The sequence below is a fragment of the Mobula birostris genome, chromosome 19 (assembly GCF_030028105.1).
Source record: "Mobula birostris isolate sMobBir1 chromosome 19, sMobBir1.hap1, whole genome shotgun sequence".
NCBI classification, from domain to species: domain Eukaryota; kingdom Metazoa; phylum Chordata; class Chondrichthyes; order Myliobatiformes; family Myliobatidae; genus Mobula; species Mobula birostris.
The window spans coordinates 13,743,665-13,764,621 of record NC_092388.1 but is presented as its reverse complement, the minus strand read 5'-3'; the positions used below and the strand labels follow the sequence as shown (position 1 = coordinate 13,764,621).

The window sequence follows — 20,957 nt, the reverse complement described above, 5'->3', positions numbered from 1 at the left end:
GTTTAAATTATTGTGGGGGTGCCGTCAAGAGAGAGAAAGTGAGTAAACTGAGGTCACGGTTGCCTGAATAATTCTTTTTCTTTTTTCTTTTAACTGGCTTTCTCTTGTTCCTTATTTTCTGTATACGCCAGTTCGACTTGACTTTACCTTGCAGAGGACTCTTTTTTTAAAACAGTATCGATATAAGTACTTTTCTTTCCCTCTGACATTTTCCCTGTCTTTACTGTATTAATATAAGAACCTTTCCCTTTTTTTAACTGCATTGAATCCTTTTCTCTGGATTTTTTTTTGCTATAACGATGTAAGTACCTTTCCCCTGGGGACACAGGTGTAATCCCACGCTAGCACGACAGGTTCCTTTGGCAATGAGCGACTCGGGTGAACCCGTTCCTTTCCGCCTCGGCTCCCTGTCGCTGCGCATGTCGAGTCGCCTCTGTTTGCAGACAGTTCAACACTTCGATTGGTGCGCCGGGGGCCGCGACGTCGGTGTGTGTTGTTTTCTCCCCCCTCTCGGATCGCCGGCCCTTAGTCTTCCATTAACCAGGGCTCCTCCCGTCAGCGAGAAGGCTTGCCGCGCGTTATAAATGTTCTTCCTGGAGGAGGGGTCCACCCTGTGGAGCGAGATATCGGGCTGGAGGCTCGTCATGCTGCTGGTGGTCGGGGCCTTTATCGTCGCTTTCGTCCTGCTGCTCTACATGGTGTCGCCGCTGATCAGCCCCAAGCCGCTGAAACTGAGCGGCTCGCACGTTGTGGTGAGTGAGTGGCAGGGCAAAGGGCGGCTGTTGTCGGCAGCGACGCGGGGGTCGGGGCTGCGGGCTCCGGGAGCGCCGCCTTCACTCAGCGCTTCCCCGGAGAGCTGAACCGTGATGGGATCGCATGTCTTTACAGGCACTGAATCACGAACCTCTCAGCTGGAAGTGTTTTGATGCTTCAAGAAACTCTATTAGATTGGTTATGACACCCTTTGTTTTGCACACACAAGTCATTTAATTGTTGCACCCAATTTATTAAGATTTTAAAACTGCATGCTATGTGACCAGTTGATTCCAAAGGCCGACCCTATTTCCCATTAGTCTATCTGAGGTTATAGTACGGACTGATCGTGGCTTTGATTGCTCTGAAGGGAGAGTTTTTTATATATGCTTCTTTCTGTGCACATTCTTTTCCTTCCCCCTTGTTTGGAGATTTGTTGGGCCTTTACACACAAGGCCAAGTTCAGCAAAGAGCCCACAATGTGGAGATTTTAGTCTACAAACTTTGTACCTTTTAGGTAAGTCCTGCCTTGTTGGAGCCGAAGTTTGCCGTCAGTATTTGTTATTTTTTTGTCTTCTGATTTAGATCTGTACTGGCGTTATTGTTTGAACATGCCTCCGAGGGTGTCATTTAGTGATTACCAGCCGTGCATGGACTTATTGGCACAATTTGGAATATAATACCTTCTGCATAGATGACAGGAATGCAAAGGCCTGACAAGATCCTTGTTTTAGTTAGCTAGATAAATAGGGTTAGTTTATAAGGAGTGATTGGTATTCCTCATTTTTAGAAGTGATTGTTGTTTGTGAAGCCTAGAATTGGATTGTATGTAATTAAAATTTGAAAACTTGTTTTTTTGGAAGAGATTGCAAAATATTTGAACATGCATGGTGGTACTAGGAATTTGCACATGCATGGTGGTACTAGGAATTTGCACATGCATGGTGGTACTAGGAATTTGAACATGCATGGTGGTACTAGGAATTTGCACATGCATGGTGGTACTAGGAATTTGAACATGCATGGTGGTACTAGGAATTTGAACATGCTGTCTGGTTTAGTTTACTTTTATCCCAGATGCTGGGCGTTTGTTGAACAGTAAATACTGAAAATTCTTAGCTGGTTAGGAGGCATCTTTGGGAACTAAAACACAAGCAAGTGAATGTAGATTTAGGTTATAGTTCAGCCATGGTCTGTTAGAAGGTAGAAGAAGCTCAAAGTTACTTGGTGTGCATGTGTACCGATATTGTATCATCACATGCCAGGTGCGAGACTAAGATTCCACACCTCCCCCCCCCAAAAAAAAACTTATCATGAAGGCCAAAGGGAAGAACCTTCTATGGGGGGGGGTGGGAGTGTTTTTTTTTTGTCCCTCTGCCATAACTTGAATATTCAGTGTTACACTGCAGAATGTGTGTTCGCACTACCAGCTTCATTCTGAGTTGCGTCATCTTTGCTATTGTGCTGGCACGACCTGCACTCCTTGGGAAACAGTTTTGCCATCTGTTTGCAATTCCTGTTTCCAATTCTCATTCTTTCTGTGTGCACACCAGGGAGCCCCTCCTAGGTTTTTTTTAAAAATCGATTTCTCTTGGGAAAGCTGGCCGGGCATACGAAATGGCTATGCGTTTACAAACATACTCCTCTTCTCAAACTTGAACTTGTCACCTGATCAGAATCATGACAAGTGGAAGGTCCCTTTTCCCAATATGATGCTGTCAAATCTTCTTTAAATATTTATCATTAAATATTTTTCTCTTAAATTTATTTCCAACTTTATTCATCACAACCCCTCAACTTTTCCCTCCTCTTTTGCCTTTTGGCACCTCCTGTGGTCTTCATATTGAAAGCTTCTTCCCCTTGACCTTCACCTGGCCTGTGAATCAGCAGTTTTGGCTTTAAACTTAGCCTGGCATGTGACTTCAGAAAAAAAAATCTTTTTCATTCCTTCTTTGACGTTTCTCACCATTTGGCTCTTGAAAGTTGAGTATTCCCCCAGTCATGTCGCCAGTTTAAAAAGAAAATTTAAATCTTGACGGCTGGCAAGATGCACTCCTCTCTTCTCAGCTTGGCAGTGTCATTTGTATCGTTAAATATGCTGCTTAGAGAGCTGCATCTTTAACTCTCAAATATCACCAAATGGCCAATGTAGTTTTTGTTCCTTTTATCCACTAGTTGTCAGGGCTTTTTATTGATCAACTCAAGGCAAGATCCTTGACGGTGCTGGTGACCAGAGGGGTCTTGGAGTCCCAAGTTCACAGCTCTGTGAAAATGGTGAGACAGGTTGATAGGGTGGTTAAGAAGGCATGTAGCCTGCTTGCATTTATTAGTTGAGCCATTGAGTTCAAAAGTCTTGAAATTATGTTGCAGCTTTATAAAACTCTAGTTAGGTTGCATCTGGAGTATTGAATATTGTTCTGGCCGCCCCGTTATAGGAAGGATGTTGAGGCTTTGGAGAGGGGTGCGGAAGGGTTTGCCTGGTATTTGGAAGCATGTGCTTTAATGAGTGTTTGGACAAACTTTGGTTGTCTTTCCTGGAGTGGTGGAGGCAGAGGGAAGATCTGATGGAGGTTTATAAGATTATGTGAGACATAATTAGTCAGTATCTTTTCCCCAGGGTCAAAATGTCTGATACCAGAGGACGTGCATTGAAGGTAAGTGGGGGGGGGTGGGGGTAATTTTAAAGGAGATTTGAGAGGCAAGTATTTTTTTTACTCGAAGCGGTGGATGCCTGGGGTGGTGGTAGAGGCAGATACATTAGGGACTTGTAAGGAATGTTTAGATAGACACCTGATTGGGAGGAAAATGGAAGGATATGGACATTGTGTAGGCATAAGGGATTAGTTTAGTTAGTCATTTGGTTACCAATTGCCGTAGGGCCTGTTCCTGTGCTGTACTGGTTTATGTTCTATGTTATAAATTAAAAGATTTAATTCATCCTCCTTTAATGAGGTGCTAAGTTATTGCTTTCTGTTGTCAGTGCCAGATTTCAGGACTTGTCTGCAGACTAAATTCTGCGTATGTTATGGATGACTCCTGAAGTTCAAGGACACGAAAATGTTTTTATTTGTGGTCAAGTAGTTTTTTTAACAAAACCTTTAGTACAGTCTACACTGGTGGCCATAGAAAAACCCCAAACTTTCAGATTCAGATTTATCTATAACACGTACATTGAGACATGCCGTGAAATGTGTCATTTGCAATATCAACCAACACAAACTTTGCTTGTGATTCCAATAACCTTGGCTGCCAGATCATGCTCCTTACAGAGAAAATTTCTCCGTCCTTCACCTTCTCTCTCTATCATCATCCATGGTTCTCTGTGCTGCAGTGGATGAGTTCATTTTTGTGCTCTGTTTCACTGTATCTTCAGTTTCCTTCCGACTCCTCTTTCCTTTCTATCTGTGCTGATAGTACTGACCTATTTCTCTTTACTTCAGCTTTGTTTTTCTTTATTTCAAAGCTGCTGTCATTATTTGAAGCCTGGAGAGTTTAGGCTAAAATCTTTTATTGGCAGGGTGGGAACTTGTACTTCTTCATCTTTTGGCTGTCTTTGCTCTCAACTGCATGCTCGTCATTGAGTCAATCAGCAGAAAAATAGACCAGATCAACACTGACCATCAAAGTTCAAAGTAAATTTATTATCCAAGTACATATACATCACCATATAACACCCTGGGATTAATTTTCTTGCAGGCATTCACAGTAGAACAAAAAATACAATAGAATCAATGAAAACTACACACAAACAAAAACTTACAAACAAGCAATGCGCAAAACAAGGCAAACTGTGCAAATACAAAAAAACATCCCATTATAGATAGAGAGATAACTAGAGCTTGAAAATCCAAGGAGAAGCCATGCAGATATAGGAATCATCATCATTATATGCATGTTGTATGACATGGGCAATCATGGTCTTCTGTCTGTCTTTAATCTGAGAAGTTCTGATAACCTCTTCAAAACTTTTCCCTGTCCATCCTTTGATGGAATTCATGAATATCATGTGCTGTCGACCATGACTACTTCTTCCCTTAATTTTTCCTGTCACTGCAAGATGTTCGAGCTTCTCGTTCCTCAGTACACATCCCAGAAATTTCAGCTGCCGTTTCCTGCTTCATGGTATCTGATTCTGATTTTTCGCAACACTTCTTCATTTGTTACTCTGTCCTTCCTTCCTTCCTTCCTTCATCTCATCTCTGCAGCTTTGAGTATCCCCTCATTTTGCTTTGATATTGTCCATCATTCACTTCCGGATGTTAGTGTGGAATAAATGTAGCACTGTAACTCTCTGAGTTTCGTACCCTTAGAAATTATGTTATTCTTCAGTATCTTGCTCAAATGCTTAACCGTGCGTTTAGCAATCCCAATCTTCCTCCTGATTTCAATGTCAGCTCTCCCATCAGATGTTATGGTGTTTCCTAAGTACACAAGTACCTAAGTAAAGACGGGGAAACGGTAGAACATTGCACACAGTCTGCACAATGTGGGGATTGAACTTGAGTCTTCGGAGCAACGAGGCAGCAGCAGTAATCACTGCACTATACTGCCTGCTTTCATGCTTCTTGTTGCTAATTCCACCTGAGTTCCTCATGGTTATGTAATAAAGAGAATTTGGATTCTCAAATCACCAACAGTAAATCAGATAACAGCCTGTGATCTCACTGTGGCTGGCTATGACCCCACCTCCCCAACCCAGTATCTTTGACCTCCTTTCCCCTCCCCATGTCTCTGTACTTCTATCCTTTTCTTTCTGGCAAAAGCTTCCCTTCCACTGTTTTGATGGAGCCTGCACAACGAGTCTATTTAATTTCCCCCTTCCCTGCTCTTACCTCTTCCTCTGTCTCCCTTCCCAGATCCACAGTTGTTTCCGCTTCTCCTCATCTTCAGTGTTTGTTTTCACCATCCCGGCCCCCCCATCCTTTGGCACTTCCGACACCATTTATTTATTCAGCGATATGGCCTGGAGTAGGTCCTTGCAGACCTCTCAGCCATGCCAGCCTGGCATCCCCTGACGAACCTAATCGCAGGGTAACTTAACATGACCATTCATCTACCCGGTACTTCTTTGGACTGTGGGAGGAAACCGGAGTACCCGGGGGAAAACTCAGGCATTCCACAAGGAGGATGAACAGATTCCTCGCAGATGGCACCGGAATTGAGCACCGAACTCCAGAACATCGGAGTTGTAACAGCATGGCGCTCACCGTTGCGGTACTGCGTCGCGTATGATCCCATCACTAAGCATTGAGACCCATCACATGCCTTTTGAATTCTGCTCCTACATCTTCTGGTCCTGTCCCATTTTCCTGATAAAGCAGAGATTAAATTCAGAACGCTACAGGTAATCTCTGCTTTATTAAGTAATCTAAATTCAAAATGCTGTGGGTAGAGTCCTTAATTTGCTGCTCTACATGAATTTTCCGCTGCATTGGGAAGACTGAATGTGGTTTGGGGGATTGTTAAGAGCATGAGGCTGAGCTTTTATTGGATGCCCATTCAATTCTCCATCCTACACATATATGTTCACCATATGGTTTAATGAACAACTCCCAGCTTTCAATAGACACTTCTTATTATGAATAAAGTTTATTTTGGTTATCAGTATTCACAAGAATAAACCATATGAGAATGAGAGGAGATCTTATAGAAACATACAAAATTATGAATGAGCTAAATAAGATAGAGACAGGAAAGTTGTTTCCACTGGTAGGTGAGACTAGAACTAGGGTCCTATAGCCTCAGGATTCGGAGGAGTAGATTTAGGATGGAGATGAGGAGGAACTGCTTTTCCCAAGAGTGGTGAATCTGTGGAATTCTCTGCCCAATGAAGCAGTGGAAGCTACATCAATAAATATATTTAAGACAAGGTTGGATAGATTTTTGCATAGGAAGGGAATTAAGGGTTATGGGGAAAAGGCAGATAGGTGGAGATGAGTACATGGCCAGATCAGCCATGATCTTATTGAATGGCGGAGCAGGCTCGACAGGCCAGATGGCCGACTCCTGCTCCTATTTCTTATGTTCTTGTGTAACATTCCTTTTTATTCTTTACACTCGATAGTCAATGCTCTCAAGACTTTTCTATTACGTTGCTACACATCAATAGCACTGCGGTCACTCATTTTTATTGAGATCCAGTATTCCAGCCCTTACAACCGTGCCAAGGAGCAGCCCACCAACTTAACCCTCGCCTAATCACAGGCTAATTTACAATGACCAATTAACCTACCAACCGGTACGTCTTTGGACTGTGGGAGGAAACTGGAGTACCCAGAGGAGACTCGCAGGGAGAACGTACAGACAACAGCAGGAATTGAACCCCCGTCAGCTGTATTGTAAAGCCTTGTGCTAGCCACCACGCTTCCGCGCCACCCCATACCACCACAATAATTGAGAAGCTTCCCCACAAGACCTAGTCTCTCCCTCTCCAGTAAGCAGAAGAGCCCTTGACTAGTTCTTCCCCACCAAGTTCTTGCAGGGGCTGCACCCAGCTTCATTGCGCCAATAGGCAGTTAACAGTACTTTTAGTAGTTTGTAAATCTACTACTGCAATCTTTCATTTCTTGATTTGCCCCAGTATTAATCTTTTCACTTTGCACCGTTATTGCTTCCATCTTAATCTCTCTAGAATTTGGCTCTATCACAGCATTCCTTTCTGTTTGTCTTCTACTTTTTTCCCACCCTACCCCCGCCAGAATTTCCTGCATCAATATTTCATCCTTTTCCATTTCTAGTGCAAAGTTGCTGGTGTTCAGTCTCCATAAATGCCGTCTGACCTGATAATTAGTTTCAACATTTTCTGCATTTGTTTTACATCTTTTGGGATTGGCATTGCCTTACGATGGTGTTTCTGATATCTCTACACCGTCTAACTTTGCACAGTGCACCTCATTAGTAGCGCTGTGGTCTGAACGTACATAAAAAAATACTTAACTCTTCATTGGTGCTATAACATTTCTGGCTCACAGATGTTGTCTACTCCACATGCAACTTGAACCCATTCGGTTTGCCAATATATTTTACAATAGTTTGAGCTGGGCTGTGGTTCCATTTTTCTGATTATAATCAGTGGCATCTGTCTTTACCCCATTCCTAAAACCAAAATCAGGTGTTAATTGAGGTAGCACTGGACCACTTCCAGCATCAGTTTTGCTATTCTTTATCTTGAATTTGATTCTTTTTTGTTGAAGCTGTTCTGTCAATCATGCAGTGTTGTTTTTATTTGGAATATGTGCATTGCAGGGAATTTCTCCCCCCCCCCCCCGCTTTCTCTTCAGCCTCTCCCCACCTAAAATAAGAAATCATTTCTAGATTGATTCTTTTGCACAAATATCTCTTCCAGTGCTATTGCTAGCTCCTTTCTAATATCGTGCTTATACCTTAATAGATTGGTGAGCTTGTATTGAATCTGCTGACGACAAAGGCAACACTCCTTTATGCTTTAGGTGCCCCTCTGGCCTCTCTTTCTCCCATGGTTCACTGGCCTCTCTAATCAAATTCCTCCTTCAGCCCTTTACCTTTTCCACCTATCACCGCCCAGCTCCTTACTTCATCCCCCCCCCCTTCCCTATCACCAGCCAACTTGTACTACTTGCCCTGAACGAAGGGTCGCGGACCAGAACGTCGACTGTTTATTTCTCTCCAAAGTTCTAGGTAAATTTATTATCAGAGTGCGTATATGTCACCACATGCTACTATGAGATTCACTTTCTTGCAGGCATTCACAGTAGAACAAAGAAATACAATAGAATCTGTGAGAAACTGCACACAAAGACTGACGTGCAACCAACGTGCAAAAGAAGGCAAATTGTGCCAATACAAATAATAAAAAAATAATATGGAGGCCATGACTTGTAGAGAACTTGAAAGTGAGGGGAAAAAAAGGGTTGTGGAATCAGTTCAGAGTTGAGCTGAGTGAAGTTATCCAGACTTGATAGTTGAAGGGTACCGACTGTTCCTAAACCTTGTGATGTGGGACCTAAGGCTCTGATACCGCCACAGATGCTGCCTGACCTGTTGAGTTCTTCCAGCATTTTGTGTGTGAACCTCAAGATTCCAGCATCTGTATAATCTCTTGGGTTTATTATAGAATGTATTTTAGTTGTGAAAGTAAGAAATACACAAGTTTATTTTGCCCGAAAGGAAAATAGTAGTGAAGGGGGAAATGAAAGCAAATGCATGTAGGGTGTTAGTAACTAATTCCAATGTGTTAAACTTTTAGAAGCTCTGCCGTTCTTCTTTGGACTAGAATTTTAAAGACCATGACAGATCACTTGGTGATCGGAGAAAGATTTACACTTACACAAAACAAAATGCTGGAGGATCTCAGCAGGTCGGGCAGCATCTGTGGAGGGGGATGAATGGTCGATGGGTTCCTCCAACATTTTATGTGTGCTTGTGTTGCTCAAGATTTCCAGCATCTATCTGCAGAATCTCTTGTCTACCACTCACAGTTGCATTGTGTTCTCACATACTGAGGAATTGTGGCAGCAAGATCCTACAAACAGCAATGGAACAGACCAGATATTTCAGAGAGATGCTCTAGCAAGAATGTAGAGTGACTACTCTGAAGCATAAAGATAAAATAGTTTTGTAACTTTACTGATCTTTTTCTTGTAATTTATTTTTTATTGAAGTTTGTCATCAAACAAACATTTCCATAAGATGTATTTCAGATACTGTACATATATTTCTTATCTTTTTAAAGGTAACTGGAGGTTCAAGTGGTATCGGTAAAAGCATTGCCATCGAATGCTTCAAGCATGGTGCTTTTATAACTTTGGTGGCTCGGGATGAGGTATGTGGTGGAACACAGTTAACAGCCGCCTGCCCAGTTGATAAACTTTAATTGATCTTGTAGGATGATTTTCGTACAACATATTTGTGTTGAGTGAATCTGTAGAGGTTACTTGAAAACAAACCAAAACCGTTGAGAGATTGAGTGCAGGGTTTGACACTTCCAAAAATAACTAAATTCCAAGTTGAAAAAAGTACTTTCAATCCTTTATTATGAAGCTAATGACGAACAATCTTACAGTGATTTTTTTTAAAACTGAAACTAAGTTAGCGATAGAGTGAAAGGAACAAAATAAGCGTTCCAAATAGGAAATAAGCGATAAATGGGTCATTCCCTGGTTGTCTCTAACTCTCTTTATTCTTTTAAAATTGGGTTTCTAAGAAAGTGGGGTGCATAGAATTTTTGCATGTTTGAATTTACTAAAAGTCTTCCTAAGTTATGGGTAAAATCTTTGAATGTGAATAGGTCATTTTGCTTTTTGCTCCGTTTCTTAAAATGTACCTACAGATGAGGATGAGGCATTTCTCTGTGCTTTCCCTTGTCTCTTCCCCCTTTTCCCGACTGAGCTGCAACAATTTGGGGCTGGGTTCTGTGGGAGCACTGAGCACTAAGCACTAAGTAGACGCGCTCACTTGCTCAACAAGTCAGTGAGATGGGCTGCCGTTACCCACCTGCTTGGTTCTTGTGTCACAGCTGTTTCGATGATGCTCTCCCACACGTTTTTCATTCTTTTCAGACCTGGGAGCAGGTCACAGAAATGGAATCCTATCCTAATTTGTGAGCTGATTGTACATTAGTCCAAATATGTTACTGAAACTTTAAGGATAGCAAAAGGACCGAAGTACCCTGGACAGAGCAGATGGACATTACACGACCATTACCAGACTGGTGTGATGTCCCAGGATTTTATGGATCCTTCTGTTTTGATAATGGATGTAGAGAAATTAACACAAGCCAAACTTCTGTGGTGTTGACACGTTAGTATAGCGGTTTGCACAATCGCTTTACAGCGGCAGCAATCACCAATCTGAGTTTGACTTCTGTCCAAAGAGTTTGTATGTTCTCCTTGTGATCGCGTGGGCTTCCTCTAGCTACTCTGGTTTCCTCCCACGTTCCAAAGATGTACATTACTGTGCGAAAGTCTTAAGCACATAATATGCATAGAACCCTACTGCTACCACAATTTCATGACGTGAGTGATAATAAACCTGATTCTGATATGGGTCTCTAGTGTGGGCTGAGAGTGGGAAAGGGTCACAGAAAGGGGAATCATGATTGGGAGGGGGGAAAGGAAGAAAGAGGAGAGGGAACAGGAAGTAAGTAAATAGTGGAATAGCGAGCAGTGTTCATAGACTGTTCAGAAATCTGATAGCAGAGGAGAAGAAGCTGTTCCTAAATATTGAGTGTGTCAACAGGTCCCACTTTCTTGAGCACTGGCATTGGAAGATGCATTAATTCATACCATTTTTCATACCATTTTAAGATCAGTCAAATTTTCTTTGTATTTGCTTTCTGAGGAGATATTAAGGATCTTGCTGCTCCATCGTTTGACATGAAGGCTTATCAACCATGTTTTGGAAAACTTTTTATCCTTCCTTTGCCTTTTTTTTGTCCTCTTAATCATGGCAGTGGGCATGTGGCCAAGTGGTTAAGGCATTGAACTAGCTACCTGAAGGTCGTGAGTTCGAGCCCCAGCTGAGGGGACGTGTTGTGTCCTTGAGCAAGGCACTTAATCACACCTTGCTCTGCGACAACATTGGTGTCAAGCTGTATGGGTTCTAATGCCCTTCCCTTGGTCTCATGGTCTCATGGAGAGGGGAGATTTGCAGCATGGGCAACTGCTGGTCTTCCATACAACCTTACCCAGGCCTGCGCCCTGGAGAGTGAAGACTTTCCAGGCGCAGATCCATGGTCTCGCAAGACTAACTGATGCCTTAAATCATGGCAGTTAAAATTCAGAATCAGTTTAATGTGAAATTTGTTGTTATGTGGCAGCAATACATTGTACTACGTAAACTGTAATTTACTGTATGAAGTGTAATTTATATAAAAGTTAAATAAGTCGTGCTAATAGAGAAAAAGAAAGTAGTGAAATAGTGTTTATGGGTTCAAAGTCCATTCAGAACTCTGGCTAAGGTTAAGAAGCTGTTCCTGAATCATTGAGTGTGTGCCTTCAGGCTCCTGTAAGGTTCGTCCATCGTCATTGATGAAGACCTTGATACCATTAGTACTTTTTACGAGGTCAAGTTGCTAGCTCAACACTCATCCCAGCACGGATGGAAAGTGTGCCCGGGAGCGGCTCGATTAGATTCGAACTCAGGAACCTTCGCTCCCGGAGTCCGGCACTGATATCACTGCGCCACCAGTCGGCTTGATGGTGCCGAGACTAGCACGTGATTTGGATTTAAGTGAGGGAGAGTTGCGCAGCATCAGCCTCACTCTCTCTTCCCAATTCCCATCTGGATCCAGTGGCAAGACAGAGTCGAGAAGGCTGGAGATGGGACTAGGCGCAGTGGATGACCAGGACATTTTCTGTGTCTTGTCCTGCTCTACACGACACTTGCAGAGACCGTCTTCTTGACTGTTGGACCTTCCATTGGTCTCGTCCGCTCAATCCGCAGGAGTCTGTCTTCACATGCTGGGATAGACAACTCCTTATCTCACCGAGAGTTTGAGACCCATCGGCTACCCTCACCTGGTTTAGCCGGCTTGTCGAAGCCTTTGCCCGGGGTGTGGCTGCTGCCGCATGCAAACAGCTACGAGGAGCCGCAGGTGAGAGCTGAGTGCCAGGTGGGGACCAAAGGTGGACCAACCGCCTTGAAAAGGACGCAACATGTTCCCCCACCAGAGGTGCCACCCCTCCCTTACGCCCCATACTCCCCTCAGGCTTCTGTTCCTCCTCCCTGATGGTAGTAATGAGAAGAGGACATGTTCTAGGTGGTGGGGGTCCTTAATAATGGATGCCATCCGTAGTAAAATTTTATTTAGAGATAAAAAACTATAACAGTGCCTTCCTACCTCAAGAGTCCATGGCACCCAATTGCACCCATCAGACCAATTAACCTACTAAGTCATATGCCTTTTAAGCTTTTCATTTCCCTTTTTTCCCTAAGAAATTTCTGTAGTAGTTTAGCACCATTCCCATATTAAAAGTTGTATGTAAATTGAAAGCATTTTCAATGCGTTTTTAGTTCTATTGAAAGCATTTTCTTAGCCTGTGTTAGATGCTGGTTGTTGCTGAGATGGGGTGACTTGGATTTAAGAACTTGTGCAGTTGCAGAAGTAAAAACATTTTTTTAAGAAATTAATTTAATTGGGGATAAAATGGAAGAGCATTCATATGTTTATTCAGGGTTTCCAAGTAGGGACCAGTTATAAGTTTGGAATGGTATGTTTTTGGGAATAAAGATTAGCTTTACTTGTCACATGTACATTGAAACATACAGTGAAATGCAAAATTTGCATCAGCGATCAATGCAGTGCAAATAATGCCCACAACTTACTAACCCAAACCATACTTCGTTGGAACGTGGGAGGAGACTGAAGCACCAGGAGGAAACTCGTGCGCTAATGGGGAGAACATGCATAGTCCTTACAGCAGCGGGAATTGTACCCCGATCAGTGGCACTGTAGAGTGTTGCACTAACCGCCAAGCTCCCACACGCCACCCTCCTACGCTATCGGTAACTAGTTTGTAAAAGAGGGAACCCTTTCCTTTAGGCATATCTGCATGTCCAAGTCTCCAAGTTGCTTAAATCAGGGGCTTAAAATGATCCCCTTTGAGTTTGTTGACCAAAACAATTCAGTTTGGATCACCAATGGCTTGGAATACATTTAAACTTAGGGAACAGATTTGTACTTCTATTAGAACATATGTCACCAAAATTTACTAAATGCCAGATTAAAAAACCTAGATGAAAAACACACACAGAATATGCTGGTGAAACTCAGCAGGTAAGGCAGCATTTGTAGGAAGGAATAAACTGTCAGTGTTTCGGACCGAGAACTTCGTCAGGACTGGAAGGGAAGGGGGAAGATGCCAGTATAAGGTAGGTGGATGGGAAGGAGGACAAGCTGGAAGATGATAGGTGAAGTCAAACACAAAATAATCTGCAGATGCTGGGGTCAAAGCAACACTCACAACACGCTGGAGGAACTCAGCAGGTCGGGCAGCATCCGTGGAAAAGATCGGTCGATGTTCCGGCCCGAAACGTTGGCTGATCTTTCCCATGGATGCTGCCCAACCTGCTGAGCTCCTCCAGCGTGTTGTGAGTGTTGATAGGTGAAGTCAGGTGAGTGGGAAAAGTCAAGGGCTGGAGAAAAAGGGATCTGATAGAGAGGAGAATGAACCATGGGAGAAAGGGAAGAAGGGGCATTGGGAGAGGTGATAGGCAGGTGAGGAAAAGAGGTAAAAGGCCAGAGTGGGGAGTAGAAGAGGGAAGAGGAAGGAAACAATTACTGGAAGGAGAAATCAATATTCATTCTATCAGGTTGGAGGCTACTTAGTCGGAATATGATGTGTTACTCCTCTACGCTCAGTGGCCTCATTGTGGCAATGGACCATCATGTCAGGATGAAAATGAAGATGGGAATTAAAATGGTTGGCCACCAGAAAACTCCACTTTTGGCGGATGGAGCTGAGTTTCCCCCCCAAATTACTTCAACCTCACCAATGTGGAGGAGGCCACATCAGGAGCACCGGATGCAACTGATGCCCCAACAGATTCGGAAGTGAAGTGTTGCCTCGCCAGAAGGGACTGTTTGGGGTCCTGAATGGAGATAAGGGAGATGATGAATGGGCAGGTGTAGCATTTCTGTCACTTGCAGGGATAAGTGCCAGGAGAGAGATTAATGGGGAGGGATGACTGGACAAGGGAATCAGGGAGGGAGTGATCCATGCAAAAAGCAGAGAGTTGGGTGGTGGGGTGGGGTAAGGATGTGTTTGGTGGTAGGATCCTGTTGAAGATGGTGGGAGTTGCAGAGAATAACGTGAGATGCAGAGGTCATGGGGTGTGATGTGAGAACAAGGGGAGCTCTATCACTGTTAAGGTGAGGGGGAAGATAGGGTAAATACAGTAAAAAAAAATGTAGTTAACATAGAAAACCTACAGCACAATACAGGCCCTTTGGTCCACAATGCTGTGCCCAACATGTACTTAGTTTAGAAATTACCTAGGGTGACCCATAGCCCTCCATTTTTCTAAGCTCCATGTACCTATCCAAGAGTCTCTTAAAAGACCCTATCGTATCTGCAAATAGTTATGTGGTTTAACGCACAAAATATGCTGGAGGAACTCAACAGATCAGGCAGCATTTGTGGAGAGGAATAAAGAGCTGACCCTTAATCGGGGTCCTCGGCCCAAAAATCTGCTCTCTATTTTTGTTCATAGATGCTGCCTGACCTCCAGCACGTTGTATGTGTTACTCTGAATTTCGAGCATCTGTAGAGTCTTTTGTGCTTAGGTAGTTTTGTGGTTTAATCATTTTTTATCTTACAGACCAAGCTGCTGCGAGCAAAGAAGGAAATTGAGAAATATTCTATTAATGATAAACAGGTGGGCGTAGAGGAGTTGTTAAGTTGTGTGCGTGCTTTTTACCAGAGCATTTTGTGTGTATGGGTGTAGAGCTATTGTGATTTAAATGTTACCCTTGTATTTCTAAGTAGCTTCTTTGTTCACTGACATTTTATTGAAAGAGAGCAGTTCACATGTGATTGGGGAATGAGAGAGCTTTTATTTTGGCAAGATAAATTGCATCGCTCTGCCAATATGAAAGTAATTTGGTTTCTGGCAAAATAACTGTAAAGCTTAAAAAAAATTGCTTTCTAAATGCTGGTTTTTAAAACCTCATTAAATACTAACCATCCATAGCACAAGTATTTCTACCAGATTGGTTCTTAGTTTTTATTTCTGCAGGCTGTCACCATGTAATCGGCTGAGTGACTGGAAGTGGGGCATATTCACTTTAAATTTTCTGGGTATGCTGATGAGTTCTCTTTGGATATTCAGTCAGTATTGCACTTCCTTTCTTGTGCTTTTTTTTGGGGTGGGGGGGTGAAGATTTGCATTTCTTCTCATACTTTTCCCAGAGATAGACGAGCTACCATTGAGCAAGAGTGGCTTTTCCTCTCCACCACCCCCACCCCACCCTCTGCCTCACTCTTGCACTTCTGTCTCGCTCTGCACTGTGTCCTGTAGTGTCTTTTTTCCCCCTTGCTTGTGATTATGTGCACGTCATTTCTTTGTCGTACATCGTACTCTCCTCCCCAGTGATCCCTGTGCCTGTTCCCAGTTGTTTTTTTAAAACCCCTGCACTCACTTGCTGTCTCCTTCTCGTCGGAAGAATCAATTTCATTGTGTAGTCGGCTATTTTCAGTTTCCATTGTGCAGATCTTTAAGGAGGTACTTGTGCATTTCTGTTGTCATTGATGCTTCGGCTGTGATGATCTGATGATTAATGCACGTTTGATGGTGAAGACTCTTGATTTGTTTCACAGGTGGTTTTATGCATATCGGTTGATGTCTCAAAAGACTACGGACAAGTGCAGAGTGTGATAAAACAAGTACGTTTGTTGCTTTCTTTTCCCCTCCCTCAAGGATATGAAACACATCTGCCAGGTTCTCTTTATATCTTGTGTCCTCATTTGGTTGACCTGCTGTTGCATCTCACTCACTGCCCGTTGCGCGGCTGGTGTTTCGGGCAGCAATGAGGGTCCTTCACCCCTGATGATGTCAGCGGTTGCTCAATCTGTCCTTATCACATGTGATTTTACAGACAAATGCATGGAATTGTAAAATGCACTTTTAGAAAGAGTGAAAACATTCCAGAATGTGTAAAAGATTCATATAACATGAGATGGGCCTTCAGCTCACCAAGTCTGTTCCAGCTATAGAATGCTCATTTGCAATAATTTTAAATGTTCATCCCATTTTTGTTCCCCCATCAGCTCCATTCCTCTACCTGCCTTCAACTGCCTCAAATTTGTGAGCTGCATTTGGTGTTCACAGTGTAGTCATTGGCAAACTAAACGCAGACAGGCTGCCATGTGATCTACCTGCATACACTATACAGAAACAAAGCCGAGCTCCCTGCTGCCCGCCATTTCATATCTCTATCCTACTCCATCTCCACCTTATCTGCCTGTGGCCTATTGTAACAAAAGCCTGAGGAACGCTGTTTTTTATTGAAGTATGACATAGCCTTCAGAACTGTGTTGAATTCTATACCTTCAGGTATTTCTCATTCTCTGTATTAGAACTGACCAGTTTCCTGAGATTGGCTCCATGTTTCTATCCTAATTACCACAGCCTGACATTGTGGGTATTTAACACAGCTCTCTATTTCTGCTTTTATGTTCCTCTGCTTATATTTTTTTCCTCACTGTAACTTCTTGATTTCACAGCTTTTTTACTTGTATGCTTCTTGTTATTCCTCTATCCTCATTAACATATGGACTAGGTTCCCCCACCTTAAATCTATGGCAACCCTGGCTTCATTCTTTCGGAATGGTTCTTTTGTTCTATTTGTACAATTCAATTTTCTCTACCTTCTGTGCTACTTGTATTAGTTTATGCTTACTAAAGGGTGATATAACTTTTGCAAATGGAATAACTATAAGGAGCAGCATGGTGACACAAGGCTTTACAGTCCCAGCAACCCGGATTCAATTCCAGCCACTGTCTGTGAGGCGTTTGTACGTTCTCCCCGTGACTGCGTCGGTTTCCTGCAGGTGCTCCAGTTTCCTCCCACAGTCCAAAGACATACCAGTTAGGAAGTTAATTGCTCGTTGTAAATTGTTCCATGATTAGGCTAGGGTTAAATCGGGGGTTGCTGGGCAGCATGGCTACAAAGGCCTACACCACGATGTATATAGAAACATAGAAACATAGAAAATAGGTGCAGGAGTAGGCCATTTGGCCCTTCGAGCCTGCACCGCCATTTATTATGATCATGGCTGATCATCCAACTCAGAACCCCGCCCCAGCCTTCCCTCCATACCCCCTGACCCCCGTAGCCACAAGGGCCATATCTAATAAATAAATAAACAAACAAGTCCATAAGACTTAAGAGCAGAAATGGGCCATTTGGCACACCAAGTCTGCTCCGCCATTCCATCATGGCTGATCTATTGTCTCTGTCAACCCCATTCTCTTGCCTTCTTCCTGTAACCTTTGACACCCTTACTAATCAAGAACCTATCAGCCTCCACTTTAATTATACTCAATGACTTGGCCTCGACAGCCGTCTGCGGCAATGAATTCCATAGATTCACCACCCACTGGCTACAGAAATTCCTTCTCATTTTTTCTAAAGGGGCATTCTTCAATTCAGAGGTTGTGCTCTCTGGACCTAGCCTTTTCCGCTACGGGAAACATCATCTCCACATCCACTCTGTCTCGGTCTTTCAATATTTGATAGTTTTCAATAAGAATTCCTTCTCATATACTTTGCTAGAAACAGAGGCAAACTAAAGTTTATCCATTTATAATGTCAATGACAAACTTACGTAATATTATCATTGTACGTTGCCCAGCAATGTCTAAGTTTTGTTTTGCCTGTTTTATAGATGTTTGAAACAGAGCTGTCCTAAGAATTATGAAGTATGTACTTAGGAGCCAACTGGAGGCAATATAAAAATAGCTGTTCTGCCTTATTTTTCCATCCAAAAGAACAAATTCTAAAAGCTTTCTACTTTAAATATGGAACGCCATTGTTTTGTGTTTTTAACTAAGTAATTGTGACATTTTTAAACTCCAGGTAGAGTATTTATCAACAGTGTTTTGGTGGAGATAGGAGAAACTGCGAATGTTGGAATCTGGAGAAAGCCTTGACCCAACGCAAATCTACCAGTAGTTTTTTTTTTGTTAATTTAGTTATGCCTTCCTGTTTGAAAAGCTTCAACTAAGCTGTTCAGAGAAATTGTATTTTTTTTCCAATTGAACACTTTTTTTCTGCTCGGACATTAATGTAATATTTAACTCTCAAGGCTCAGGAGAAGCTGGGGCCAGTGGACATGCTGATAAACTGCGCTGGAACATCTGTTGCTGCAAAGTTTGAAGATGTTGACATCGGCATTTTCAGAGTGAGTAATTTGCTTTAATAAACTGATTTTATTTTTGTACAGTGGAAACGTTTGTGGAAGCATGTAAAGAATAGCACACACAAGATGCTGGAGGAGCTCAGAAGGTCAGGCAGGTCTGTTGAAGGGTCTTGACCCAAAATATTCACTGTTTATTCCTCTCCATAGATTGCTGCCTGACTTGCTGAGTTCCTTCAGCGTTTTGTGCTTGTGTTACTCTAGATTTCCAGCATCTGCAGAATTTCTTCTATTTAGTATGTAAACAAAATTGGGTTTTATTTTGGACTACAGAGTTTCAACTAGTAACCATTCTTTACCTCTTTTTTTAACCTTTCCAGTTTCCAAATACATAGATGACTTTCTAGGACTTTTTTTTAACAGTACAACCCTTCGGTTGGTTTAGTAATGAATCATTTCACATAAATGAATATTAAAAAAAACAGCTTTTTCGGGTTTGAAGCATCTCTGTCAATGCTAACATTTAGTACCATCCTTAAGGGAGGAAGCATAATATTAGTACAGACCAGTGCCCTGGGTTTAATTCTGCCTGTAAAGAGTTCGTATGTTCTCCCTGTGACCACGTGGATTTCCTCTGGGTGCTCTGGTTTTCTCCCACATTTCCAGGGCATTCAGATTGATTGGTTAATTGGTCACATGGTAAGCTTGCTGGACCAGAAGGCCTGTATCTCTAAATAATAATAACAATAATTACCTGAAGGAAGGCATTGACAAGTCACCTTGAAAGTATTCCCACAGTGATTCTGAGAACAGGTGATACTTTTCCAAATGATACTCCTGTTGGTATTGTTTCCATGCATTAGTTGCTCTTATCCAGTTTTTTTTGGGAATGTTTGTGATTCTTGTGACTTCAGGAAGGAAATGGAGCATCACATGAAGCAGTAGTTTTAAGGGAAAGGAAAATAAACTTGTAATTAATAACCAATGAACCATCTCACGGGTCAATGCTCTGCTATTCATAAATTCCTGTTGTGATTCAGCTTGTCGTTCATTAACAACATTGGCTCCCTTAAAAAGAGCAGTGTGTCTATATCGTGTGTCTACGAAGTATTCCTCATAAATCGTTCAATAGTTGACATTTTGAGCTTTTGCCAGGAATTGATACTGATTTTTTTTTTCTTTTGACAAGTTGAGCTACAATGTTTTGGAAAATGTTTTTCTTGGTTTGGATTTTAATCCAACAGAGATTGAAATCTGGTCACTGATCTGCCAGCTGTATGAGGGAAGAAATGGCTGTTTTGCTGTTTTTCCTGTTCATGTAAACATTTATTGTCAAGGCCTGCAGGATGCCACACAAACTGCTACCAACACCCCTTGTGGTTCTGAAGTGAATTGCTAAGAAGTTCGTCATTGCTTAGTCATAAACACAAATGTTTCTGGAAATCTGGAGTAACGCAAAAATGCTGGCGGAACTCAGCAGGGCAGGCAGCATCCATGAAAAGGAATTTGACATTTTGGGCCGGGACACTATTGTTGTTCCACGCTGGCCACATTAATGCGTTTCTTTTTCTGGCAACCAATAAGCATTCCCAACTAGTTGCTTCGTCGTCTGATATGGAGAGTCCGCTGCACAGGGTTGAAAAAAGCTGCGGAAGGTTGCAAACTCAACCAGTTCCATCATGGGCACTAGCCTCCCCAGCATCGCAGACATCTTCAAAAGGCAATGCCTCAAAAAGGCAGCATCCATTTTAAAAACTCCTACCACCCAGGACGTAGCCATGTCTTATTATTACCACCAGGGAGGAGGTACAGGAGCCTGGAGATGAGCACTCAATGTTTTAGGAACAACTTGTTCCCCTTGGCCATCAGATTTTTTTGAACTGACTGTGAACCAACTCGTGAACACTACCACAGTATTGTTGTTCTCTTGTGCACTCATTATTTAATTTATTTTAAATATGTATTTCTTACAATTTATAGTATTTTTTATGTATTGCACTGTTAGTGCTGCTGCAAAACAATAAATTTCAGAGCACAAGTCAGCGATATTAAACCTGATTCTGATTCTGAAATATCGGGGCATCAGCAATGTCCTGACTGACTTGCAGTTATGCTGACTTTAAGAACTGTCAAAGATTGACTCACTATCTTTAAAGCTGCTGATAATAGTTTCAAGACGACTCCAAAAGAAACATAAATAGTGCTAGAGCAATAAATCACAGATGGTGCTGGCAGTTCACAAGATCACTCTATACTCTACTAGATCCACTTCTGAACTGCGATGACTGCAATCCGCAGCCTGTTGTTTCACTTTAAGGGACGGACCTTTGAACCGTCTAAATGACCTGGTGATTTTACGATTGGTGA

At 42.5% G+C, this 20,957-nt stretch overlaps 1 protein-coding gene across 3 annotated transcripts in view; it reads left to right on the top strand.

The window, feature by feature from the left end:
- The first annotated feature begins 426 nt into the window (after nucleotides 1-426).
- Nucleotides 427-20,957, top strand: part of kdsr (3-ketodihydrosphingosine reductase) — a 58,072-nt gene continuing 37,541 nt past the window's right edge. The window contains exons 1-5 of one of the 3 annotated variants that reach the window (XM_072283259.1): nucleotides 427-752; nucleotides 9,464-9,553; nucleotides 15,052-15,108; nucleotides 16,050-16,115; nucleotides 18,540-18,635. In XM_072283259.1, the coding sequence (XP_072139360.1) occupies nucleotides 585-752; nucleotides 9,464-9,553; nucleotides 15,052-15,108; nucleotides 16,050-16,115; nucleotides 18,540-18,635 (477 nt within the window). In that variant the 5' untranslated portion in view covers nucleotides 427-584. The remainder of the gene's footprint in view (nucleotides 753-9,463; nucleotides 9,554-15,051; nucleotides 15,109-16,049; nucleotides 16,116-18,539; nucleotides 18,636-20,957) is intronic. The other 2 variants (XM_072283260.1, XM_072283258.1) reach the window with 2 other exon arrangements.